The sequence below is a fragment of the Cnephaeus nilssonii genome (assembly GCF_951640355.1).
Source record: "Cnephaeus nilssonii genome assembly, chromosome: 4".
NCBI classification, from domain to species: domain Eukaryota; kingdom Metazoa; phylum Chordata; class Mammalia; order Chiroptera; family Vespertilionidae; genus Cnephaeus; species Cnephaeus nilssonii.
The window spans coordinates 100,508,458-100,535,816 of NC_137075.1; the positions used below are offsets into that span (position 1 = coordinate 100,508,458).

General features: G+C 39.6%; 1 protein-coding gene across 2 annotated transcripts in view; it reads left to right on the forward strand.

Annotated features, from left to right (window-relative positions):
* The window catches only part of CPSF2 (cleavage and polyadenylation specific factor 2), a 28,984-nt gene extending 6,159 nt beyond the window's left edge, over positions 1-22,825 (forward strand). For both annotated transcript variants that reach the window (XM_079769077.1, XM_079769078.1), the window contains exons 4-16: positions 463-622; positions 701-806; positions 2,436-2,565; positions 3,418-3,533; positions 4,646-4,833; positions 5,503-5,793; positions 9,157-9,257; positions 9,616-9,816; positions 11,900-12,052; positions 13,967-14,192; positions 15,489-15,788; positions 16,888-17,022; positions 17,404-22,825. In XM_079769077.1, coding sequence (XP_079625203.1) covers positions 463-622; positions 701-806; positions 2,436-2,565; positions 3,418-3,533; positions 4,646-4,833; positions 5,503-5,793; positions 9,157-9,257; positions 9,616-9,816; positions 11,900-12,052; positions 13,967-14,192; positions 15,489-15,788; positions 16,888-17,022; positions 17,404-17,496 — 2,200 coding nt within the window. In that variant the 3' untranslated portion in view covers positions 17,497-22,825. The remainder of the gene's footprint in view (positions 1-462; positions 623-700; positions 807-2,435; positions 2,566-3,417; positions 3,534-4,645; positions 4,834-5,502; positions 5,794-9,156; positions 9,258-9,615; positions 9,817-11,899; positions 12,053-13,966; positions 14,193-15,488; positions 15,789-16,887; positions 17,023-17,403) is intronic.
* The last annotated feature ends 4,534 nt before the right edge of the window (positions 22,826-27,359 follow it).

Here is a 27,359-nt window from a genome sequence, read left to right on the forward strand (position 1 = left end):
TAAATATGTGGCTGTTTAACTCTTTGCACTCGCTTGCTTTTTTCTCGATTCCTTTATTCTAATGCTAACCGTGTCGAGTCACACTCGACATCCGAGTGCAAAAGGTTAAGTATTTTCTCCTTCATTTCTGAAATTCTAAGCTGAGTTCTTGAACTTAAATTAATGGTATATAAGGTAGACATTTGAAATCAGCTTACATGTGGTATCTGTTTCTTTTCTCTTTGAAATGTATCTATACACTATATACTTAGTGTGACTAATAGCATGATTTTGCTATCTATACAGGACAGGGGTGGTCAGAATTAAAATTTGTAGGCATCATACTTTTAGTTCTTTTACTCTAGCATACTCTTCAATTCAGAATACTGTGAGGAATCAGAATTGGTGAATTAGTTTTGAGTGTCCTGTCCTCATCCTTAAAACATGACTAGGGAAATGGTAATTTTGCTGGTGTTCTCCCAGGCACGTTCACCAGGTTGATGCGGTGCTGTTGTCTCACCCCGATCCTCTCCACCTCGGAGCCCTTCCATACGCTGTCGGGAAGTTGGGTCTGAACTGCGCTATCTATGCGACCATTCCTGTTTATAAAATGGGACAGATGTTCATGTATGATCTTTACCAGGTAATATAAGCAATTAAAAAAAATTTTAACGGTTCTGCAGTGATCATTTTTAACCTTTTATTTGTGTTATTCATTTAGTCTCGACATAATACAGAAGATTTCACTCTGTTCACGTTAGATGATGTGGATGCAGCCTTTGATAAAATACAGCAGTTGAAATTCTCTCAGATTGTGAATTTGAAAGGTAAAAAATATTTCCATCAATAAAATAATTGGACTGATAGGATTTAACTTACTGAAAAATGCAAGGGGAATTTGTAGTAAAAGTTGTAGGCACTGTGGTCTGAAGAATAAAAAATTAGCATTTTTTAATAAGAACTCTGAACCTCCCCTGAGTCATTTGGACTGGAAAATATTCCAGTGAAATACTAACAAAATGTGAACAACTCTGGCCTTTTTGTTGTTAATCCTCACCCGAGGATTTTTTTCCTATTGATTTTTTAGAGATAGTAGGAGGGAGGGAGGGGGAGAAAGAGAGAGAAACATCAGTCTGGGAGAGACACATCGATTTGTTGCCTCCTATGTGTGCTCCAACTGGGGCCAGGGATCAAACCTGCAACCCAGATAAGTGCCATTGACCAGAAATCGAACCTGTGACCCTGTGGTGTGGGGGTGGACACTCTAACCACTGGGCAACACTGGCTAGGGCAACAACAAAGGCCTTTTCACCTTTAACTTGGGAAAGACTTATTTAGTGTCTACTGTGTGTAATGCACAGAGGTAACGTGGGTAGATCCTACTCCTGGAAGCTCACAAGTCGAGGAGAATAAGCAGCTCAGATGACTGTAGTGACTGAAGGCAATGGAATGCGATGGCAGCATAAAGGACAAAAATGACTGAATTCTAGAATCAAGCATTAAAAAGTTTATTCTCTCATTAAGTCAGGAAGTTACATAGTAAGTTTATATTTACTACCTACAGAGATAATTGTATTAAAGATTTTCAGATATGAACCCTGGCATTGAAAAAATGGTGCAACAGTGGAATCTGAAGATTTAGCCAAGACGTAACAGTGGTCTCAATAGTGGTGCATGTACTGAATTTTTCTATAGGATAAATTCTTTAATGAGGTTGGAATGGGCAGTTTAGAGGTTAGCAAAAATGTAAATACTTAATAATTGTGTGTATAATATAAATAATAAAATTTATTAGTTCGAACTAAGTAATTTACTTGTAATGGTAACTTTAAGTCCAATCTCTAGCCTTTTATTCATAAGCACAAATATGTCTGTAAGAATCCTATATAATAAAAGGCTAATATGCAAATGACCAAATGGTGGAATGACTGGTCACTATGATGTGCACTGACCACCAGGGGGCAGACACTCAACACAGGAGCTGCCCCCTGGTGGTCAGTGTGCTCCCACAGGGGAAGCGCCGCTCAGCCAGAAGCCAGGCTCACAGCGGGCGAGCACAGCTGCAGTGGTGGGAGCCTCTCCCGCCTCCTTGGCAATGCTAAGGATGTCCGACTGACGGCTTAGTGGGCCAAGCTGTCAGTCGGACATCCCTCCAGGGCTCTTGGACTGTGAGAGGGTGCAGGCCAGGCTGAGGGGATCCCCCCGCCCCCCGCAAAGCACAAATTTCATGCACCAGGCCTCTAGTACTTAATAAAATGACAAGAGGATTTGCTTCCATGAGGGAATGGAGTAGCCAGGGGACAGGAGAGTGAGACTTGCATTTCACTGTATGCCTGTTTACTTTTGAATTTTGTATTATTGTCTATATTACCTGTTAAAAAATAGCTTACAAATAAATAACCTTTCTGTAGGGATGTAAGAGAAATCTGAGTGTTGTCATTATCTCGTTGATGTAGGTAAAGGACATGGCTTGTCTATCACACCTCTGCCAGCTGGTCATATGATAGGTGGGACCATATGGAAAATAGTCAAAGATGGAGAAGAAGAAATTGTTTATGCAGTTGACTTCAACCACAAGAGGGAGATGTAGGTATATCAAGAAAAAAGCTAATAGAAATACAATTGGTATTATTTTATACTTTGGAGGGAAAATTAGAAAACAGTTATTTTTTTAACCGAAATCTAAAGATATTTAAGTGCACCAATTAGTGAATATTTTCAAAATTACTTAATTATTTGCATTGTAAGAGAAAACTATGATACTAAGAGATAAAAAATATATTTGAAATTTACATGTTAGTTTCCACTCTATAAAACAGATTTCTCCCGGGAGATGTTGCAAAGGAGATAAATTTTTGTACATCAAACTATACTTTATATGCTCTTGACCTGCTATTTAAAGGAACTTTGTCTTTTTTTTTTTTTGTAGAGTCAGTAATTATCATCTAATATAGTTATATTTAAATTAAACTGCTGTGTCCCTTTAAAAGGAGACACAGCAGTTTAATTTTAACTACTTCATTTTGTATTCATAGCATGTTATATCAATCACTAGAGGCCTGATGCACGAAAATCATGCAGGAGTAGGTCTTCCTTCCCCCGGCTGCCGGCACTGACTTCCCTCTGGCACCCAGGACCCCGGCTTCCCTCGCAGCCCTGGCTTTGTCCCAAAGGTCGCCCGGAAGGACGTTTGGTCTAATTAGCATATTACGCTTTTATTATTATAGATGTCTGAGTGGTGGTACTCTGGAAGATTTTGGTTTTCCTTTTTTTTTTTTTTTTAATTTACCAGCTTTTCTTATCAGTGAGCATGTATGTATACTTTTATAGTTAGAGGAGGAAAAAGGCCTTATAAAAGACGTTGCTTATTTTCATGTAAGATTTTCAGGTTTATTTGAAATGATATAAAATTATTTCTCTTCTTCAAATTTGTTATAGCCACTTAAATGGATGTTCCCTGGAAATGCTAAGCAGACCCTCCCTACTTATCACAGATTCATTTAATGCTACATATGTGCAGCCGAGGAGAAAACAGAGAGATGAGCAACTTCTGAGTATGTATTACGTAAGGTCCTTTGTAAAGAGCCATGGAAGTGCTTGTAGAGTGAATTGCTGCTTGTTCTGTTCTGGTTATCACTTTTCTTGTCATAAGAGCTTGTCTAACTCTAGTTATTTTAAAAAAACCTATGTGACCATATCAATATTTTGTACAAAAAGGTGCTTTCATTGGTTTGAATTTAATTTTTGTGGGATAGGTATAAAGATTGGCTTCTCCCTGCCATTCACCATATAGCTAGCTCTCCCTGGCACTCACTGGTATATGTCTAGGGAATACCAAAATATAAAGATCTTATATAAAGCAATAAGAACGTAACAGTACTTGGCTACAGAATTAAAGATAACTTTATCTCCATGTTTTCACTATAAAAACTATGATTTATAAATAAGCCATTACTAGGCCAGGTACAAAATAAAATAAAAAAATGAGAATCCTTGATCCGCTGCCTTCTACACACCCTTCTACTGGGGATTGAGCCCGCCACCCGGGCATGTGCCCTGAAAGGGAATCGAACCGTGGTTCATAGCTCAATGCTCAACCACCGAGCCACACCATCTGGGCTTGGATTCTACTTGTAAACACTTTTGAAACCACTGCCTTTGTTTATCTACTTAAAAAGTATAACTCGTATACTATGTTACACTAAGAGTGTTTTCAATTCTTGTTTTTGCTAGAGTTGGTTTTACTAAATATTTTCAAGCAGACTTTTATCTAGAGCAAGGGAATCTATTTCAATCTATTTATAAAGATGCTTTTGTTGGCAGAGAGAATATGATCTATTTTATTCTACAGGCATACATATACATATATAAAACATGTATGTATTAATGTAAAGTCCACATTAAGGGTTGGAAACCAGTGATTTCTAATGTCTCTGAAAAAAATTGAGAGTTAATGGCATTGTTTTTCACTCTGAGAAAGATGAATTCAGAGAATAAAAAGTATTTATAATATCCTGAACAAAGTTATTTTATTTTGTACCTGACCTGGTAATGGCTTATTTATAAGTCATAGATTTTATAGTAAAAACATGGAGATAAAGTTTTCTTTAATTTTGTAGCAAAGTACTGTTGTGTTCTATAAGGATTGTACACTCTTATTTTCTAGCAAATGTCTTGGAGACACTTCGCGGGGATGGCAACGTGTTGATAGCGGTGGACACTGCGGGCAGAGTTCTGGAACTTGCTCAGCTCCTCGACCAGATCTGGAGAACTAAAGACGCAGGACTGGGTGTCTACTCCCTGGCACTCCTGAACAATGTCAGCTACAATGTGGTGGAGTTTTCTAAATCCCAGGTTTGTCTTTACACCATCCTTTGTAATATAGTTTGCTACACAGATTGGGCTTATGGACAACACTGTTTTAATTTCCCTTTAGATTTTATTTTTCTGTTGAAGAGGATGTGATGATGACAATAATAAAAGCTAAAAATTAACCACGTACTGTGCTTTCTGCTTTACATGTATTATTTCATTTAATTCTTATACCCTATGAAGTAGGTTCTGTTCCACTCCCTCCCCCCCATTTTACAGATTGGGCAAGTTGCTTCTCCTCTAGCACTTAGTATGGCAAATGGGGACAAAAATTAAACCAACGTCATAGGCTATGAATGTTAGAATTCATTTTTCTCTTCCTTTTGAATAAACTCTTGTCCTTGAAATAGCAATCTCTGGGTTAAGATACTCATTTAGAACTTATACACAGCCGTCTCCATAGGCTTAAAGTGATTTATAAGTGAAACATAATGCAAAATTGGATTTTTTGGGGTGAATACTACGGGTGGTGGGATCTAATGGAGGCAGAAGCAGAAAATAGGCTGCTTGTCAGAAAGGTACAAATTTAAGCAACCAGTGGGGGGGGGGGGGGCGCACTTGAGCTAGAACTCGAATTTCCTGACTGTGGTAGAATACATTGAAGTTATAATATAGCATTTTCTTATCATTGTCATCTTTCCCCCATATTAGGTAGAATGGATGAGTGACAAATTGATGAGATGTTTTGAAGACAAAAGAAATAATCCGTTTCAGTTCCGCCATCTCTCTCTATGTCATGGTCTTTCTGACTTGGCTCGAGTACCAAGTCCTAAAGTGGTACTTGCCAGCCAGCCCGACCTGGAATGTGGATTTTCAAGGGATCTCTTTATTCAGTGGTGTGAGGACCCTAAAAACTCCATCATTCTAACTTACAGAACTACTCCTGGGACTTTAGCACGTTTCTTAATTGATAACCCTGCTGAAAAAGTTACAGAAATAGAGGTAAGTGCTTGCATATGAACTTTATCTTAACACTGTTTTGAATACATTATAAAATTCAAAACTTTCAAGATTTTTATCAGAAAAACAGTAGAGAACCTTTAATAGCCCAAATATCAGAGCTACTGAATTGGAAATACTCATTCTTAAACCCTTCCATGGTACCCTCTGGAACCACCCCAGACGGTATGCATATACACTGTGTTCTCATTTCCCCTTTGAAAAGTTGCTCTGCGTCCCTTCCTTAGTTGGAATCCGGCGCTTTCCTAATGATGCTTTTTCCTGGAGCCCTCCCAAGTAGACGCTCTTTTTCCTTCTTTCTCCTTCTTTCACGTTCCATATACTTTGGGTGGGGTGGGTGTTCTTGTTATGTATTGCAGCTTTGAAGCCATTTCTCTTCTGTCTGTAGTTCTTATGTCAGACTTGACAGTATACTCATCCCTCCTTGTTCCTGACATTTACTGGTCTCTTGGTCATTCTGTCATTCATCTGTGACTTCGGACCCTGGTTCATAGCCTTCCTGTCCACTTGTACTCAGCACTTCATTCTTGATGACTTTAGCATTCTTCTCTTCCCAGGTCCTTGGCTCTCTTGTTTCTTGACCTCTTATTTCTTAGTGATCTTTTCCTCTATTCCACCTCAGTATCTTTCCTACCTTCATGCTGTGTATTCCTATGGTCATGCCCTTAACCTTGTTATGATTGAACAATTTCCACATCTCTACTACCTCAAGCATCCCACCCTGACCTTACAGATGACTCTATTACTGCCATGCCAACAATTCTTTGGTCCCATTGGGACTTTAAATTCATGAACCTCACCACTTTTTCTATTTTTCCTCCCTCCAGCTTTGAGTCAGTGGTCCATCATTATTTTGTGAGCACCTTTAACTCTCTTATCCTTCTTTTTGCTATTGTACTCACCTGGCAAAGCCTTGACTAGTTAAACCATTTCCTTAGTGTGTGGCTGTATCCAAGGACTTAAACTCTCTGCTGTGGGGATCGGTTTTCCTGCACATTCTTGACCTCACATCTCAGAAGGGCACCCAACACTAGCACTCAGCATTTTGTGGCAATTTCTTTCTGCACTGTCCCATAAGACAACTTCATACCTTCTTCCTTCTCAAAACGCCTACAGCTCCATCTCAGTCCTCACCCATAGCACGTGATGTTGTGGGAGTTATTAACTGAGAAGTGGGAGTCAGACAGGAATTCCCTTATCTTCTCACCACTAAGTAGCCTCACCTGTTTCTGCATCTGCATTGCTGCTGCCTTATTTCCTGTTATAGGAGCAAGACAGTCAAATGAACATTATGCCAAAAGATCATAATATATCAATTTTTCCAAAACTAGTTTCATTAACCTGAAGTTTATAACAATTGATATTGAATGGGTTAATGACTGCCAGTGCTGGGCAGAGTTTTAGAAGACTGCTTTTCATTTTGTCTTCATACAGCCATTTTAAGGGATGTCTAGATTGTTAAAGCTGAGTAGGAAGAGTATCTTATTAACTCTACTTAAGAAAACCATAGTAATAGTAACTAAAATCTGATACGCATTCACTGTAAATACAGAATTATTGAGGAAGGATTCAAAGCAAGCACACCAATGTAAAATACTGTCTTTTGGGTTATTTTAATAGCTTAGAAATACAAAGTTTAAAGAGCTCAGAAATATTTGAAACAGTTTCATCAGATATGAAATGCTGTATTAGAAAACATTAATAACTAGAAATTCAATTAAGGCAGATATGCCATTTGAGGAATTCTTAAAAGAATATTAAACGTGGTTTAAGTTTGAAAAAAATAGAAAATGACATTCAAAGCTGAAACTTGAAATGTTAGGTTTTTAATTTTTTCCTAAGTAGTAGTACTTATGCTCAGGATTCATTCCCTCTTACCTTGTAAGGGATATTTCTTGTGTAGTTACCCTTTTCTGTCTATTATCTATTACTTTTTCCTCTACTTGGTCACATCCAAAACAATTTTGACTATGTCTCCTCTTCTCACAAACTTCCTTTTCTTTGAGCTTTCCTCATTTCAGGGAATAACAGCATTTTCCACATGTTTACGCAAGCCAAAAATCCAGAAATTAAAAAAAAACATGTTCATTGAAGTATAATATATATTGAACAGTGTGCATATTATACGCATACAGTGGGATGAATTTCCACAAATCGGACACACTTGGCTAGCCTGTATCTAGACCAAGAAATAGAATATTACCAGTACCTCAGATGCCCCCTTTATGGTCTTCCCTACCTCTTTCTTCCCAGAGTAAACACTATCCTGACTTCTAATGTACAGATTATTAAAACTTATTTTAACTTCCTTACTTTTCTTTTAACACCCATAATCAATCTAGCAACAAGTCCTTCCTATTGGCTTGACCTCCAGATATATCCTACAAGTCTTCATGGCTGTTATTTGTTTTTCTTATTTTAGAAATTGCCTATATATTTGCTCTTTTCTAATGTGTTGATTATCTTTTTCTTAGGAAAACAGTAGCTTCTGCTAGTCATATAGTGCTGCAAATAGATTTTTCAGTTTCTTTTAACTATGAAATTTAAAATGTTAAAGTGATTTTATTTTTTATACTGCCACTAGAGGCCTGGTGCATGAATTTGTGCATCAGTGGGGTCCCTCAGCCTGGCCTGCAGGATTGTGCCAAAACTGGGTCTCTGACATTCCCCGAGGAGTCCTGGATTGCGAGAGGGCACAGGACAGCCAGGCCGAGGGACCCCACAGGTGCATGATCAGGGCTGGGGAGAGACGCGGGAGGTTGGCCAGCTGGGGAGGGACCGCAGGAGGGCTCCAGGGCATGTCTGGCCTGTCTTGCTCAGTCCCGATGGGCCAGACCCCAGCAGCAAGCTAATCTACTGGTTGGAGCGTCTTCCCCCTGGTGGTCAGTGCACATCATAATGAGCGGTTGAGCAGCCTTAGCATATCATTAGTATATTACGCTTTGATTGGTTGAACTGCTGACCAGTCGACCGGACATTTAGCATATTAGACTTTTATTATATAGGATATTTATTCATATTTTCCTTTATGGCTTTTAGGTTTTATGTCATATGGAGGTCTTGCCTACATTAAATTGTAAAAATTCTTAGCTGTATTTTCTTTTTCTGATTGGTGATTTGAAACCAGTTTGATTTAAATTAAGCCCATCCTAGAAATGGGAAAGCTCAATTTTTGTACTAATCTAAATAGGATCTGTAAGTGCCCATAATGGACACTTGAATAATTTTCAGAGAAAAATTTAGTTTAAAGATGACGAATCAATTTAGAAATGCAATATATCTCACACCTCACTTACCTTAATCTCCTAATAATGATATTTCCTTTTGTCTGCTATCTCTCTTTAGTTGAGGAAACGGGTAAAGCTTGAAGGGAAAGAACTTGAAGAATACTTGGAAAGAGAGAAGCTAAAGAAAGAAGCTGCTAAAAAACTTGAGCAGTCAAAAGAGTGAGTTATTTTCAGGCATATTATAAGTTTATGTATATAATTTGAGAAAAACATTTCTAAGACAAAAAAAAATTAATTGAAAATGTTTAACTTTTGTTTCAACCTCATTACTTTCTTTACATCTTTCAAATGGTTGTGAAATATCAAATTCTTTCATTGCTAATATTAATATGTATTTATTAACTGACAGTTAATGCTATGTTTCACAAAATATCAACCCAATAAGATTGGTGATTGTATTACCATCCAGTTAATATTCAGTATTCAATAATAATTTTATGAGCATTAATTCAAAATCTTTTGGGGACTCTGTGATCTTTATCTATTCTGATCTTTATCTATTCTAAAATCCTCCTAGGGCCGATATAGATTCCAGCGATGAAAGTGATGTTGAGGAAGACATTGACCAGCCTTCAGCTCATAAAACTAAGCACGACCTGATGATGAAAGGTGAAGGCAGTCGGAAGGGAAGTTTCTTCAAACAGGCTAAAAAGTCTTATCCCATGTTTCCTGCCCCAGAAGAAAGAATTAAATGGGATGAATATGGAGAAATTATCAAGTATGTGAGCAAAACAGCTTTTCTTTCTTACAGATTAGAGGTATCAAGTGTGTTACCATTTGAGTCCAGTGAATTTGGTCTTTCTGGTCTTTGTGTACCTTGTTGCTTTCTGAGAACTACAGCTTGAAAAATGTAGACTTATAGTTTGAAATGTAAAAGTAGGAAGGTGGAGGAACATCTAGAGAATTAAAATTAAAGGAGAGCTAGTAGTTTTTGTTTGTTTTTCTATACTCAGGTATCACTTTATTTTTTTAATTATTTTTTAAATATATTTTTATTGCTTTCAGAGAGGAAGGGAAGGGAGAGAGAACTAGAAACATCAATGATCAGAGAGAATCATTGATCGACTGCCTCCTGCACGCCCCCTACTTGGGATCGAGCCCACAACCCGGGCATGTGCCCTTGACTGGAATTGAGCCCAGGACCCTTCAGTCCTCAGGCTGATGCTCTATCTGAGCCAAACCGGCTAGGGCGGAGAGCTGGTAGTTTTATTACTTAGGATGAAGACTTCTATTTCCCACTTAAAAAGAGAGATAAAGGACATGCATTGGGAGGAGACTTAGGATAGGAAGAACTTTTGATGGGTGTGATTATGTTAAGTTTGGGAAATGGGTTATGTCTCAGATAGTGTTACACGCATGTTTTACTTACCAGAAAAACATGAGATAGCATGAGTGGAACCATGGAAAATCTACAAAATCTATACCCACAATTAGAAAAAGAATTGAAATCACATGTTCTAATCTCAAATCTGAAAACACTATGCTGTATCAAGATCCCTTAGGGTGCCTGTTGCTTTCAGGTAATTGTCAGTGCCTTAGCACTGCACAATGTCTTTCACGGTCTAGTTTCTCCCTCTTGTTCTGTGATGTTTCTACATCCTCCTGCTACATCCGTGTTCTCCAGCCTTCTCAGATTCCTTCTCAGCTTTTTCATGTTACCCCTTTGCACATGTTTCTTCTGCTTTGTTCCACCTTCCCATCCCAGGTGTCTGGGCTGCTAAATCTGGCCCCACAAACTATTGGAAACCTTCCCTGGTTCTCCCTTGCTACTTCTACACGGTTTCTCTCTTGTTACTCTTTGTACTTTCATAATACTGTCTTGAGCCTATTGTGGACTTAGGTTTTAAACTCACTCTTGGGTTTAATTAGGAAAATTCCACTGTCTACTTGGACGTCTAAAATAGTAGAGAAGAAAAATAATCTAAACAGCATTGGTGAGTTTGCTTACCATCCCACTTAATTAATGGCCAATCTGTTTAGCATATGGATGGTGCTTTTTAGCTTCAATTCCTTGTCTGAAAAATGGGGTAAGAATTACGGTTGTTGTTTTTAAGGCACTTAGCATACAGTCTGACTCATAGTAAATGCACTTCCGGTGGCTGCTACTGCTACTGTTATTTGGATGACAATGGGCGACTGGGCTTCAGGGGAAAGAAGCGGCAGCAGTTTAGGTGCTGGGTAACAGGTTGGGATTCCAACAATTACAGTAGTTAGAGAAAACAGTTTTAAAAGTTTGTTTTTTAATTTTAACATTCAAATCTCTGATACTGGAGGTAAGAATGGGAAGATAGATGTGTTAACAGTTTGATGAAATAAAGACAAGGGCTTTTGAGGGAGCTGATGATTTTGTATTCCAGTCTTCTTGTTAATGTGCAAATGGAGGGTTACCTGCTTTCTTTGAGCAGGGGTGGGAGGACTGGGGGTCTTAAAGAAATCAAAGGATGTATGAGGTTTATGAGAATTGGGAGGTGGCCAGGGAAACCACAGAAACTGGAAACAAATGCAGAGCCGGGCTGTAATAGTACTTACACTAACCACTGAGATCTTCTGATGACCTGTCTGGGGGCTCTCACTGACTCACAGGGTGTGTTTTAAAGAGTACTCCTTAATGGCCATGAAGAACATAATATATGCAGTCATCTGATAATTGATATTATGAAGTTGCATTGGCTTTGGATCAACTGTATATTTAAATCTTGAGATATGTGAGGAGTCTAAAAATTATGCCATCTACTAGTTAGTTATAGTAACATAATATTAGTTTGTTTGTTACTACTTCTAATTAGAGACTTCTTATTTAGACCAGAGGATTTCTTGGTGCCAGAACTTCAAGCTACTGAAGAAGAAAAAAGCAAATTAGAATCTGGCTTGACAAATGGAGATGAACCCATGGACCAGGATTTATCTGATGTTCCTACCAAGTGTATTTCTATGACAGAATCTATTGAAATAAAGTAAGTGCTTTCATTGCATTTTGTAAATAAAAATTTCAAACACTTGAATTATATAATTTACATTGTTTCCAAAGTGAAACTTCTGAATATCCTTCAGTAAGTTTGCACTTTCAAAATTTAATTTATTTTTTTCATGGAAACAATTGCGAAGTATGGAGGTATTTTCTCTTCATTAATTATATCTGAATGTCAGAGTAATTGAATTGGTGGAGAGGAGGGGTTAAACATTAAATTGTACATTTATATAAAGAAACATTCTTTTTGGCATGTTTAGTATGTCTAGTAGCAGGTGAAGGCATACAATTCACAGGTTTAATTTTCCCAAGTGCTTGTTTAATATACTCCTTGACTTAGATATTTCTAGTGTCCTAATATCTTAAAACTGCTATCATGACCTGAAGTAGTTTAGAAAACTTTATTTTCTTCTCTGCTTGGTACAGTTAACACCAGTAAATCATCACTTTGGAATTTTAAAAAACTCATTAGAGAGCAAATTGGTTTATACTGTCCAGTGATATCATTTAGTATTATTCTTGGGTAAAGCTAAGTTCTCAAAGATGCATATCAACAGGTTCACAAAGGTCTCCCCAGAATGGCTGACCCAGTTTATGTTCTCACTAGCAGAGCAGGAGCTTCCTCTTCCCTGTCTCACCAGCACATTCGGCTTATCTACCTCTTTAATGTTTTCCCGGCTCATAGTATGAAGTAATATGTCAGAGCTGTTTAAATTTGTCTTACTGTGATTACTATTGAGTTTGATTATATCTTCAGATGCTTGTTACGGTTTTTGTTTTCTCTTTGGTAAAGTCCATGTTTATATCTTTTGTGCATTTTTCTCTAGAGGTTGCTGCCTTTTTGTTAATTGATTTTTCAGGAGTTCAGTGTATATTCTGGATATTATTGCTGGCTGGTTTTAGACAATGCCAATAAGTATCACCTCCCATTCTAGTATCCTATATTATAAAGAGGTAATATGAAAATTGACCATCACGCCCTCACAAGATGGCTGCCTACGACCAGGCCGGCAGGGGGGTTAGTGAGGGACAACCAAAGGACTGAACAACCAGGCTGTGTGGGGCAACCAGGCTGGCAGGGGGGTTAGTGAGGGATGACCAAACAACTGAACAGCAGGCTGCGTGGGGCAACCAGGCCGGCGGGGGGGCCATGAGGGGCGGCCAGGCCCGTGGGGGGGGGCAGTGAGGGGCAACTAGGCCAGCAGAGGGGGGGCGGCAGTTGGAGGCGACCAGGCTGGCAGGGGGGCATTTGGGGGCGACCAGGCAGGCAGGCAGGTGAGCAATTAGGAGCCTGTGGTCCAGGATTGTGAGAGGGATGTCTGATCCCTGGGGCCTAAACCGGCAATCAGATATCCCCCTAGGGGTCCTGGATTGGAGAGGGTGAGGGCTGGCCTGAGGGGACACCCCCCTCCCCCGTGCACGAATTTCATGCACCGGGCCTCTAGTTTGTTTATAAGAGTTGCCCATGGTCTACTTCGTTTAAAAACATCTTTAATTTTGATGTAAGGAAATAATAGAATATTTCTCATTAGGTATTTGGGGTTTCATATTTTAAAAAGTTCTTTCCTGTCCTTGGTCACAAAAATAATTCTTATATTTTATTCCTTAATCTAAAGCTTCACTTTTTTTTTATGGCTTCAACTCACCTGCTGTTTTATGTGGCATTAGGTGAAGACTCAGTTTTATTTTTCTTTGTATAGTGAGCCATTTTTTTCTAATAACACCTTTTAAAGAATCCACAATACCGCCCTCAAATACACATTAATAATATAACACACGTGTGTTCTCTAAAGCCTCATTTTATATACTATATATGTTTCTTTCTGGATAATAAAAGTCATTAAATCCTAGTTTTTGAATTATCCGAAAAGTAAGATTGAATAATTATGTCTAATTACAGAGCCAGGGTTACTTACATAGACTATGAAGGACGCTCTGATGGGGATTCCATTAAAAAGATCATTAATCAGATGAAACCCCGACAGTTGATCATTGTCCATGGACCTCCAGAGGCCAGTCAGGATCTCGCAGAGTGTTGCCGTGCGTTCGGTGGGAAAGATATTAAAGTGTACATGCCGAAGCTGCACGAGACTGTGGACGCCACCAGTGAGACTCACATCTACCAGGTAAGCGTGCTGGCACTAGAGCCACCCCAAAGGAAGTGCTTCCTGTTGCAGATTAGGACGGACAGCTACATTAGGAATATAGCCGTGAGTAACACAGACGTGGTCCCCTGCCCTAGCAGATCTCAGTCTATGGGGCTTATAGCAAGGAAATAGTATTAATCACACGGTTATACCTTTCATAGAGAAAGTAGAGGATGTTATGAGAGTCTAAAGAGGGAGACCAACCCATATTTAGAGGTTACAAAAGATTTCCCAGAGGCCCTAGCTGGTTTGGCTCTGTGGATAGAGTGTCGGCCTGCGAACTGAAAGGTCCCAGGTTCGATTCCGGTCAAGGGCACATGCCCGGGTTGTGAGCTCGATCCCCAGTGGGGGACTTGAAGGAGGCAGCCGATCCATGATTCTCATCATGGATGTTTCTATCTCTCTCTCCCTCTCCCTTCCTCTCTGAAATCAATAAAAAAATATATTTAAAAAAAAAAAAAGATTTCCCAGAGGAAGTGATTACTAAGCCAAATCCTAATAGATGGATTCTCAGGGATGTATATAGACTAGGAAAGAGAGGGAACTACATTTGCAAAAATACACAGCTGAGGGAAATGGTGAATGTTCAAGAATTCCAAAGTTTTACAAAAATTCACAGATTTCAGGGTTCTCCTAATAGAAAAAAAAAAGGAGACAGGCACAGAAAATAGGAATAGAGGAGAAATTGATTAATTCTTATTTGTTAGTGGGAGATGGTGTCAGTGAAGGCAGAAGTGATGTCTATATTTGTTTGGAAAAAATGGATTAGAACATACCAGGCAAAACAGTCATTCTGGGCAAAGCAGGAGGAAGCAACATTCTAAGAATATGGAGGTGTGAAACCTCATGGCTTATTTAGAAAACTCTAAGCAACTCAGTACTGCTCTAGTACCATCAGGTATTAGTGAATGACACTTACCAGTGGTTTTCAACCTCACCTGTACATCTGGGGAATCTTTGGGGGAATTAGTGGTCTCAATGCTCTGTCTTATTTTCACTAGTTATATTCGAATCGTTGCAAGTGGCACTGATAAATGAAAAAAAAAAAAATTGCTGTGTGACCCCAGTATGCAGTCTGGGTTAAGAAGCTTTATTTTGGAAAGTAGACAGGGGCCAAGTGATCTTACAGGTCATTAGGTCATTACCAATCATGGTAAGGATCAGATGAGTGAAAGATTTTGAAATTTTAATGCACATTACCAGACTTAGAAAATGACAGTAATAGGTTAATTTATTCATGGATTTTATTTCTCTTCTTCCACTTTGCATGTGTAGGTGAGATTAAAAGACTCACTTGTTAGCTCCCTTCAGTTTTGTAAGGCCAAGGACGCTGAACTGGCTTGGATAGATGGTGTCTTAGACATGAGAGTTTCCAAAGTGGACACAGGAGTTATTTTAGAAGAAGGAGAACTGAAGGATGATGGAGAGGACTCAGAAATGCAAGTGGACGCACCTTCCGATTCTAGTGTTATCGCCCAACAAAAGGCCATGAAAAGTCTGTTTGGAGATGATGAGAAAGAAACAGGTGAAGAAAGTGAGATCATCCCTACTTTGGAACCCTTGCCACCTAATGAGGTAGGAAAGCATGCGCTGCTTCTGTCTTTTTCATTTGTCATCCTTGAGTTTTCCATTTACAATATATGTCATATTTAGGCTGATCTTGGAGTTTTTTAGAAAGATTACTCATTATGTTTCTGTGTGTGTGTGTGTGGGGGGGGGGGTATGGCTAGGGAATAATAACAACTTAAAGGAAACCGTTAGCAGATGTTCTTAGAAGATACATAATTGTTTCATGATTTTTTTTTCCAGTATGGATTTTTAAGTTTGATGATTGTGAGAATTGTCTACCTGCCTCTAATTGGGAGATTTATAGTTTTCTCAGAATGTCATACTCCTGCACTCCACTGTTGTCAATTCAGTTCAAACCACTCTGTTTTGATATAGTTAGAAATCTTTATTTAGTATAAATATAATTCTAGTATAGTGTTGACATGTTCTCAAGAGATATCTACTTAGCAAAGGTTTCGGGGAATTAACTTACAACATTAAGACTGTATTATAAGAGTCTTACATGCATGTCAAGTGATGGCTTAGCCTTCTAAGCAGTAAAGAATGGAGACAGCCTCCATCCCTGCCAGCACTACTCCTGAGATGGGGAGGAGTTAGAATTTTTTCTCTGTGCTGAAGCTAGCACTCGTCAAAGCAATTTCAAAGGAGCAGCATTAGGTTGAACCACTTGTCTTTGCGATTCTAAAGCCCGTAGCATCCACTGCATTCGCTCTGAGGGAGGAGGGAAGTGGCACTGGGATCGGAGAAAATCTCTGAGCTAAGCAAAGGGGTTTTGGTTCAGCTCTGCCTGCTGGCACTCTAGTTGACCCCTTAGGCAAGTGGGTGAGTGCAGAGCACAACATTCCCAAATGCCTGTTATTACGAGGCATGACTAATAAAATTGATTGTGAAGCATTCAGAACATGTGAAGGCCTTTGTAATGTCAAATAATGAGGTGAGATTCAGAATAACAACTTGGAATGTGATTTAGTCTTGAAATGATCTGTCAAAGGACTTCAGGGAATAATAGAAAATGTCTTAAAGATCATGGGTTGTTTTACTTTCATCAGTACAGCTATGTGTCTAGTCCTCTGTTTGAAGTTCTTCCCCTTTCCCCTTATCCAAGGTTCCTGGACACCAGTCAGTCTTCATGAACGAACCAAGACTGTCCGACTTCAAGCAAGTTCTCTTACGGGAGGGGATCCAAGCTGAATTTGTAGGAGGTGTCCTTGTTTGCAACAATCAAGTAGCAGTTCGCAGAGTAAGCGTGTTTATTAATTAATAAGGGTTGAATTGAACAGCTGCTTCTGATGTTTTGTCATTTTGACTTCTATAATTCTTGATTGGTAATTTCACAAAACTGAAAATCAGTAATTTATATTCATAATGATGACCTTGAAGGCTTTAAAAAGTGACTCTCAAAGACTTGATAATTTTATTGTAAATTTTTATTTGAATTCTCTGACATTTATATGTATGTAAAATTCATGACTTGAATAATATATCCATATTCCGTGAATCAGAGCAATCCATTTCCTGACCAATCCTAAAGTAATCTAGTTAACATATTTTGGTTATTATGTCTGCATATTAATGGTAGAGAATGTACTAAAGAACTCTTTTTTTTCCACTTGGTTTCTAGACGGAAACTGGACGCATCGGATTAGAAGGCTGCCTTTGTCAAGATTTTTATAGGATAAGAGACCTTTTATATGAACAGTATGCCATTGTGTAAAGGACAGCATGTCAAGAAGTATCTGTTTGACCTTTATAAGAAAAAAGGATTCTTATTCTAAGCTTTTGCGCTTTTTTTTTTGTAATATACAAAAAGAATCTACCAGAAAAACTAAACATTAGATTTTTTACAATGTAAATATTTTGCAATGCTCTAATAAGCATTCTACCTTTTGGCTTTGAATGGGAGAGACCTAATGTGTGTGCAGGCCTGAGAGGTGAAGAAGGTACTTGCTTTCCTTTACAGAATCTAACTGTAGAAGGGCTCTTTACTTGAATAAAACAATGCAACTTAGCAAACCAGTTCATGGCCTTAGAGAAACATATTTGCATGAATTCTTGCAAACTGTTTCTTATATTTTCTGGAATGCAAACAGAATTATTTAGAAAAGATGTGCTATTAGAAAAAAACTGATAAAAGTTCTTTGAGGCCTACCTAGTTAAAAGAAAAGGTAGAGTATGGGCTGTGACTATTCTCTTGAATTATAATATGCAGTTGTCTTCACATGCAGCTTATCTGCTCCATGCTGTATTTCCCAGATTCACTAGTGTGAGGTTGGACACATTTGGTTCAGAAATCAGTTTTTATTCCATTTCTTGTTTTATCAAGATTTTTTTGTTGTTCAATTTGAATTATAGCACCATCATCTGAATACACATAATTCAAAAGAATTCCTCGATGTGTTAGTCTTAAGGGTTCTGTGTACACGTTAGACACAGCTTAACTACCAGCTAGATAGATGACTGTGTTAGAAACTGTTTAGTGCTCTGTTTTCAAGGAAATAAATTTGAACCTCACATTTTGATAAGATAATAGTAGCATTGATTTACAAGCTGTAAACATTTTCATCTTTTAGGCTTGCTTTCTCCCAAGTTTGCCTAAGCGGTGGTTAGAGTTTGTATACATTACTACAAAAGTAATGTTGAAACTGGAGACGGTCATCCTTTCTGTTCTCATATCTTGGCAGCCCCGATAATAGTATACACCACCTGTGTTTAAGAATAAAAACAGAATATATGCAATTTCCGTTGAACTTAAAAATGAAAATCATGTCGCCCTATTGTAATCTGTTGATGCCTTTTTAGCGTGTAGCTTGATTGTGGCAGGTCTTTATGCTTATTTTGTAAGTATTTAAGCCCTCCTCTTTACACTCAGCATTTTTAGAAGGATCAGTCTTATTTAACTATGTATAGTTCCATATAAATGCTATCAGACTAGAATTCATTTCATTCCATTGCAAATGCGTACAGAGCTTTTCTTGTGGGTTATGTTTTTACTGCCTTCTGATACTGAAAACCAGATACACACAACAATGTGACAGAAGATGGAGAGTATGTTTTCCTTGCAGAACTTTGAAAAAATTTCACTTAAACTCTTATTCCTGAATAGAATAAGCCTAAAATTCTATTTATTTTCCCAGGGGGTGTGGGGGGGAGTCTGCATTTGTTTAATGGCCTAATAATTGGGTTATACACATTACATTGTATTACTGATATTGAAAATTTGTTTTTTTGCATAACCTTTAAAAAAATTTTTTTTATTGATTTTAGAGAGAGGCAGGGAGAGGGAGAAAGAGAGAGGGAAACATCAATGTGAGAGAGAAACATTGATTCGTTGCCTCCCGTATACACCCTGACTGGGGATCGAACCTGAAACCTGGGTACGTGCCCTGATCAGGAATTGAATTGGCGACTTCTCAGTGCACGGGAAGCTCAACCAACTGAGCCACACCGGCAGGGCTTGCCTAACCTTTTTATTGTCCCATGAACAGGAATGAAATTTTAAAGTACTGCTTGAAGATAAAGTGATGTCATTGCAGGAGCAGTATTTTTACCTGCTTCTATTACTAAAATTTCTAAAATGAAGACATTTGTTTAGCTTCATTTACTTAAGAAAAACACAAATTTTAAAAAGGACTATGACATAAATCATGAACTCAGAGGAATTTTTAGATCTTTATTGTTTAGAAGCAAAATAAATACAAGTAGACCATCAGGTGAGATATATACATAATTAGGTTAAAAATAAATTTTGTAGTATTTCGTTACAGTGGTATTATAAATGTCAAATGTCATTGCAAACTTTTAAATATTCCTATGAACCAGTAGGTGGTCTCAAACAGAAGTGAGGAAATCAATTTTCTTTTCTTTTTTTTAAATATATTTTATTGATTTTTTACAGAGAGGAAGGGAGCGGGATAGAGAGTTAGAAACATCAATGAGAGAGAAACATCGATCAGCTGCCTCCTGCACACCCCCTACTGGGGTGCCCGCAACCAAGGTACATGCCCTTAACCGGAATCAAACCTGGGACCCTTGAGTATGCAGGCTGATGCTCTATCCACTGAGCCAAACCAGTTATGTCAGGAAATCAATTTTCTAAGGGCCATTTGCCTTTTATTAAAAATTTGAGATATGATGCACATACCATAAAGTTCACTCCTCTAAAGGGTACATTTCATTGGTTTTATAGTATGTTTACAGCATTGTGCAACCATTACCACTATCTGATTCCAGAATATTTTCATCACCCCCAAAAAAACTTCATACCCATTAGCAGTCAGTTCCCATTCTCCCTTTTCTCCAACCCCCGGCAACCATTAATTTATTTTGTCTCTATGAATGTGCCTGTTCTGGATGTTTTAGAAAAAAAGAATTGAATCACAAAATATGTGGTTTTTGGTGTCTGACTTCTTTCCCTTAGCATAATATTTTCAAGATGCATTGATGTGGCAGTATGCATCAGTATCCTTTTTATGGCTGAAAAATCTTCTCTTGCGTGGACATACCACATTTTGTTTCTTCATTCATCAATTGATGGACATTTTGGTTGTTTTTTGCTATTATGAATAATGCTGTGAACATTTGCGTGCAAGTTTTTTGTATAAACTTAACTTTTAAGTTTTCTTGGGTATATACAGGATGGGGCAAAAGGCTTACATATGGAAAATAATACAATAATTAATAAATAATAATACAAGAATGAACTCTGTTTCATATACTCACAACTGTAAACCTATTGCCCAACCCTGTATCTGAGAGTAGAAATGCTGGATCATATGGTAACTATATTTAGCCTTTTGAGAAACTGCCAGACTGTTTTTCAAAGTGGCTGCACCATTTTACATTCCCATCAGCAGTGTATGAGAATTCCATTTTCCCCACGTCTGCAATAACACTTGTCATCCACCATCTTTTTTATTTTAGCAGTCTTCATGTGTGTGAAGAGGTATCTCATTATGGTTTTGATTTGCATTTCCCTGATGACTAATGATGTTGAACATCTTTCCTGTACTTATTGGCCATTTGTGTATCTTTTATTGAGAAATGTCTATTCAGAACCTTTGCCTATTTTTTAATTGGGTTTTTATCTTTGTGTTCTTGAATTATGAGGTTTTTTTTATACAATCTGGATACTAACTCTTTATAAGATATGTGATTTGCAAATATTTTCTTCCATTCTATGTGTTTATTTTCTTGATAGTGTCATTTGAAGCATAAAAGCTTTTGATTTTGATTAAGTCTCATTTATCTTTTCCCCCCCCTTTGGTTCCATATGCTATTGGTATCATATCTTAGAAATCATTGCTTCATCCAAGGTCACAAAGATTTATGACTGTGTTTCTCTTCTAACATAGTTTTGGCTCTTATATTTAAATCTTTGATCCATCTCAAGTTTATTTTTATATGGGCGTGAAGTAGGGGTCCAATTTTATTCTTTAGCATGTGGATATCCAGTTGTCCCAGGATCATTTGTTGAAAAAACTATTTCTTCATCAAATTTTCTTGCCACCTTTGCTGAAAAGCAGTTGTCCGTAAATATATGTGTTTGTTCTTGGACTCTAAATTCTATTTTGTATCTATCTTTATACCAGTACCACATTATCTTGATTACTGTAGTTTTGTAATCTTGATTATTAAGTTTTAAAATCGACAAGTGTGAGTCCTCCAACCTTGTTCTCTTTCAAGATTATTTTGGCTATTCTGGTTGCCTTGCATTTCCATATGAATTTTAGATCAGCTTATAAATTTCTGCAAAAAAGAGCCATGCGGGGAGGGGGAAGTGGTTGAAATTTACAGCTTAAAATCTTAGAATGTAATGGCTAAGAAGGACTATGGAATTCATATAGTTCAACACATTTATTTTAGTAATAAATGACGGGGCCAATGGAAGAGAAGGGATTCGCTTGAGAGCCAAATAGCCAGTTAGAGACAGAGTTGGAATTGGAATCCAGCCTTTCATAGTCCATTTATTTAATACTAAATGAATAAATCTAGGATCCTTACAGAATCCAGTCATTCAATCCTAATATGCATTGAACTAAATGAGTTCTACAGTCCCTCTCAGTCATAACATTCTGAGATTTTTAAGCTATCAATTTCAGCTTTTTTTCCCCTGCACTGCTTTTTTTTTCAATTGCTTAGTTTATGTTCACTTTGCTTAAAATAATATGTTCTATTATCTTGTCTAAGAATGGCACCTGGCAAACCATTACTTAGGACGATAGCATGCTGAAAGATTGATGTCCATTCTATATGGTGGGGGGAGAAAAGATAAAAGTCACCCTCTACATTGTTTTTTTTGTGTATGTGTTTTGGTTTTCTTTGGTTGTAAGGCTCTAGGGTTTTATCACAAGGTTCTTGCCCTTTAAATATTGATGAATTGCCCTAGCTGGTTTTGCTCAGTGGTTAGAGCGTGGCCTGCAGACTGAAGGGTCCCAGGTTCGACTCCAGTCAAGGGCATGTACCTCCTTTGCAGGCTCGATCCCCAGTCTGGGCAAGTGTGGGAGGCAACCAATCGATGTGTCGTAGCTCTCTTTCTGTCTCTTCCCCCTCCCTTCCACTCTCTCTAAAAAAAATTCAATGACAAAAATATCCTTGGGTGAAGATTAACAAAAATTAGTTGCAGTGTGGAATCTAAAAAATAAACAAACATTCATGAGTTGATTACCACTTAAGTCAAAGGATGTACATGGTGGTTAGTAACTCAGTGATTGAGAGGTTGGTTATTTGTTGGTTTGTTCGGGTGGTGGTGGTCCCCCTTGGCCTGACCCCCTTTTTTATTCAGCCGTTCAGTAGCGGTAGAATGAGTGCATGAGTGACGATGCAGCGGAACTAGAGAAGGAGCATTCCGATCTGCCTACCTGGGCAGGGACCCAGGAAAGGTTTTTCCCTTAACCACCTCAATTGTGTTTATGAGAAAAACACCACAAATTACTAAAATAAGTTAAAAACCCGGACTTTGCTGGACGTCAGAGTATCTTTGCTTCTCTCTCCGATCCCTCTCCTCCCCACCATCACACATACAGCTCTATTTTTTGGTCTTTTCATTTTAGTACCTAGTTCGTTTTAGTTATTGAAGTCAAAATGTGATTTCAAGGTGCAAAATAGAAGTTTGGAGAGTTTACCTCTCTCTTCACCGTAGTGAAAGAGAATCAAAAGTGTATGTGCTGCTTTTGTGAAATTGTTGATGGACTCCACAGATACCACTCACATTTTGAGTGATAATCTCAAGTGGAGGATATACAAATGACTCATAAGGACTTCTTACATCATTTTTTTTGAGAGTTTGTTGATTTTCATGTTCAATATCCAATTTATTGTATGTATTTCCATTTTTTTCTGACACGACTGCTATCCTTTTTAAAAAGGTGCTACTAAACTGTATGTTCAAAGCTAGTGGAGTCCTTCACACTAACCTCTGTGGGAAGCGGTTTGATCCCAGTGGTGCTGCTGTTGTCCTTGTTTCATTTCTTTTCACATTCATTTACCAAGTATATGAGAAAGGTCAATTATTTTTATTTTATTTGAAAAAATATTTTTAATGATAACAGAGAGGAAGGGAGAGGGAGAGACACACACACACACACACACACACACACACACACACACACACACATCAATGATGAGAGAGAATCATTGATCGGCTGCCTCCTGCACGCCCCCCACTGGGGATCAAGCCCGCAACCCAGGCATATGCCCTGCCTGGGAATTGAACTGTGACCTCCTGGTTCATAGGTCGATGCTCAACCACTGAGCCACGTTGGCTGGGGCAGAATCTCTCTTTTTTAAGGTTGCATAATACTCGGTTGTATGGATCTACCACATTTTCTTTTTTATCCATTCATTTATTGATGTACATTTGGGTTGCTCCTACCACCTGGCTATTGTGAATCATGCTGTGAGGAACATGGGTGTGCAAATACCTCTTTGAGATCCTGCTTTCAATTCCTTTGGATGTATATCCAGTGGAATTGTTGAGTTTTATGCTAACCCTGTTTTTAATATTTTGAGGAACACCCAACTGTTTTCCATAATGGCTGCACATCCCCATGGTTCGTTGAGCACTTCCACAAGATGCTCCGGGCTCCACCTTGTATGTTCCCTCCCAGTCCTGGCCCACTTTAGTGGGGAACAGTATTTAGAACCAAGATCTGGGTGCGGGCTGTGCTCATTGCCACTGTGCTGTTGTTGCTACTAGGTCCTCTCCGTGGGCAGCGTGGGAAATTGTACATCTGTGCTTGTTTCCTCACCCATCCATCTATGCACATGACAAGCCACAAGTTCACACTGATCTCCAATTCCTCTTCTGCTCCACAAGCCTTAGTCTGTCTTCCCCCTTTCCGTGTTTTACTTCCTGTATAGTAAAAGATAGGCTCCCATAATCTTCAATGTACTCACTTGTTCACTCCTTGTGATTTACCAATCTCATGACCACGGGGTTGGCTGCAAGGACTGAGTTTCCTCCCATTCCTCAGTCCATGGCAGCACTTGCCAACTGAACCCCAGAGCAAGTTAAAGAAGGCACCGCTAGCTCAGAGGGCAGTGCCACGAGGGCAGTGCCATGGTAGCTCAGAGGGCAGTGCCACGCTAGCTCAGAGGGCAGTGCCACGCTAGCTCAGAGGGCAGTGCCACGCTAGCTCAGAGGGCAGTGCTACTCTAGCTCAGAGGGCAGTGCCACGCTAGCTCAGAGGGCAGTGCCACGCTAGCTCAGAGGGCAGTGCCACTCTAGCTCAGAGGGCAGTGCCACGCTAGCTCAGAGGGCAGTGCCACGCTAGCTCAGAGGGCAGTGCCACTCTAGCTCAGAGGGTAGTGCCACGAGGGCAGTGCCACGCTAGTTCAGAGGGCAGTGCCACTCTAGCTCAGAGGGCAGTGCTACTCTAGCTCACAGGGCAGTGCCATGCTAGTTCAGATGGCAGTGCCACTCTAGCTCAGAGGGCAGTGCCACACTAGCTCAGAGGGCAGTGCCACGGTAGATGTTTCCTTCCAGGATACATGGCCTATCAGCAGTGAAGAAGAAAAAAAAACCCCAACAGATTCCAAAGGCTTCTTCTTTGATTGGGACTGTATAGTCTTTGGGTATTTGTCTTGGTTATTTTGTTACCATATTTTCCTCAGTACTTTCTCCTTTATAGTTGAGGCAGACAAAGTAACCATCACAGTGGAGTGGGGCTAGTGGAGGAGGGTATAAAAGGAAGGAGGAGGGAAACCAGTCTGGAGGGGAGTAGTGGGTGTGGTGGGAGGGTACCACACAGTTGGGATCGCCTCTAAGCTAAGACACACTCCCAGGTAAAAAATCTCAAGTTCTGTGTTATTTCATAACCGTCCTTGCAGAAAACTTGGCCTGTCAGTTCATTTGGATCAGCCACCCCCTTATGTCTTAAGTTTTAGGAGTGTCAAGACCAAGTTCACTGTATTGAGTGCTGAGGTGTTCACTTATTAAACAGTTATTCTTCAATCCTAACCATTTGTAGTGGGAGGAATAATATCATTTGCCCCTGGACAAATGATTCCTTAGCTCAGGATGGAGTCCAGTTATATAACAAATGTGGGCACCTGAATACTTATTAGGACTTATTCCTACATGTGGGAACACGGGGTCTTTGTGGTCATTATTGGTGTTTTAGAGATTCGGTTCACCTAATGGACTAAATTGCTCAAGTGCTTTTTTTTTACTAAAAAATAACTGAGCCCCTAGCAATAGTAGCTGACACTGAGTATTTTCTGTGTATCGGTTACTGAGCCAAGTACTTGACATGCGTTGTCTCCTTAATCATAATGATCATGGGCAGAGCGGGCCCTGCTGTCACCCATCTTACTGATGAGGGTATGGAAGCTTCCCGTCTGTTGTTCGTTCTCCAGGTCTCACGTGATAGGCACTGCAGGGTTCACTGGTTTCGGTATACACTAAGTGGCGATTATTATGATCTCTGAACTCATAATAATCTCGCCACTCAGTGTGTGTGTGTGTGTGTGTGTGTGTGTGTGTGTATTAGAGGCCCGGTGCATGAATTTGTGCATGGGTGGGGTCTGGCCAGCCTGGCCAGGGGGAGGGAACATGAGTGGTTGGCCGGCCTGCCTGCTGGTTGAACTCCTGGTCGAGGGGACAATTTACATATTAGCCTTTTATTATATAGGCTATACACTGAGTGGCCAGATTATTATGCGTTCAGAGATCACAATAATCTGGCCACTCAGTGTATTATCAGAGTCCTTTCGTTTTGAGCAAAAGAAACTGCCTCTGGCTGACTTAGGGAGGAGGGAGTTTCCTGGGACACTAACCCCAGGTAGCTCTGGGGATCCCGGCAGTAGGCCCGACAGTCTTCCCAGGCACCACGAAGGCGTGAGTCCGCTGCAATGCGGGTCTCAACATACAAAGTCATGAGGTTAGATCGGGCGTTGGCCTGGCTTTTGTTATATGCCGACTCTGGCTAGAGGTCAGTCTCACCAGGATGAGATAGAATTCGGCCCAGAAATTTGAGGGGCTTTTACCACAAGGTAGAAGAATGGGTCCTGGGAGGCAGGGACACCACCGATGTCCACTCTACGGACGGAGCAGTAAAGAGCACAGGCTCCTGAGTCCAGGACTTCACAGGCCAAGGCCACCACTGTGTGTGGACGGGACACTCCCCTCATATCAGCACTTCACCGATACGGGGATGCTAATGGCACCACTGCCTAGGGTCACATTGAGGGTTACATGATGTGAACCACGCAAAGCACTTGGAGTGTCTGGCACATAGTAAGCACCTCAAAACGTGTGAACAGCTATTGGGTGCTCCTTTCACATGCATGGCCTCGTTTACTCTACGACCGTCCCGAAGGCTGTGTGTGGCCCTCCGGTTTTACACGTGGAGAAACGGGCTTTGGGAGGTCTGAGGGGCGTTTTCAATGTCACACAGCTGGTCAGTAGTGGCCAGTGCTTAGGCCAAGCGACGTGACCCACAAACAGGCGCTTTAATGTTTATCCTTTTAGCTCCTCGAAGTAATTTCTGATGTATTCTTCATAATTTCGTCTAACGGAGGGATTCACACCATGACCTAATGTAGACATTTTTATCTTTAAGACATTCTGTAGGACAGTTTAAATGCAGCCGATTTTGTGGTTTGGTCAAAGGGATAGCATGAATCTGGAGATCCTGAGTCTTTTCTTGTCTTGACTGCTGATTTTATGCTATTCTCATAGAATTACAGAAAACAGGCATCCCTTGGCTGAAAATGAGAAAATCCACAGGCTGCATGAGAATCTTAGACCATACTCATCCAGGAATGCTTATACATTGATTCCAAAAAACCATCTAGCACTTTCCCATAAAATATGGATAAGAGGTAGGGATGGGGGTTGTGTTAGGATTTAGTCAAGTGGGTTTCTAACCCCTCCCAAGCGGGTTTCTAAAGGTGGCTCGTTGAGGGGCATGTGTTACTCTGATTTAGCAGGCGCTGTCCTCATCTCACCCTACTTGACACTTTTATAAGTTTTCTGGTTGAGGATGTTGGTGGCAGGCTGAGGAAATATGCAAATGACCTGCCAACTGGAAGAAGGAGCTTCTGTACAAGACGACAGAATTGGAACCCACAGGGATC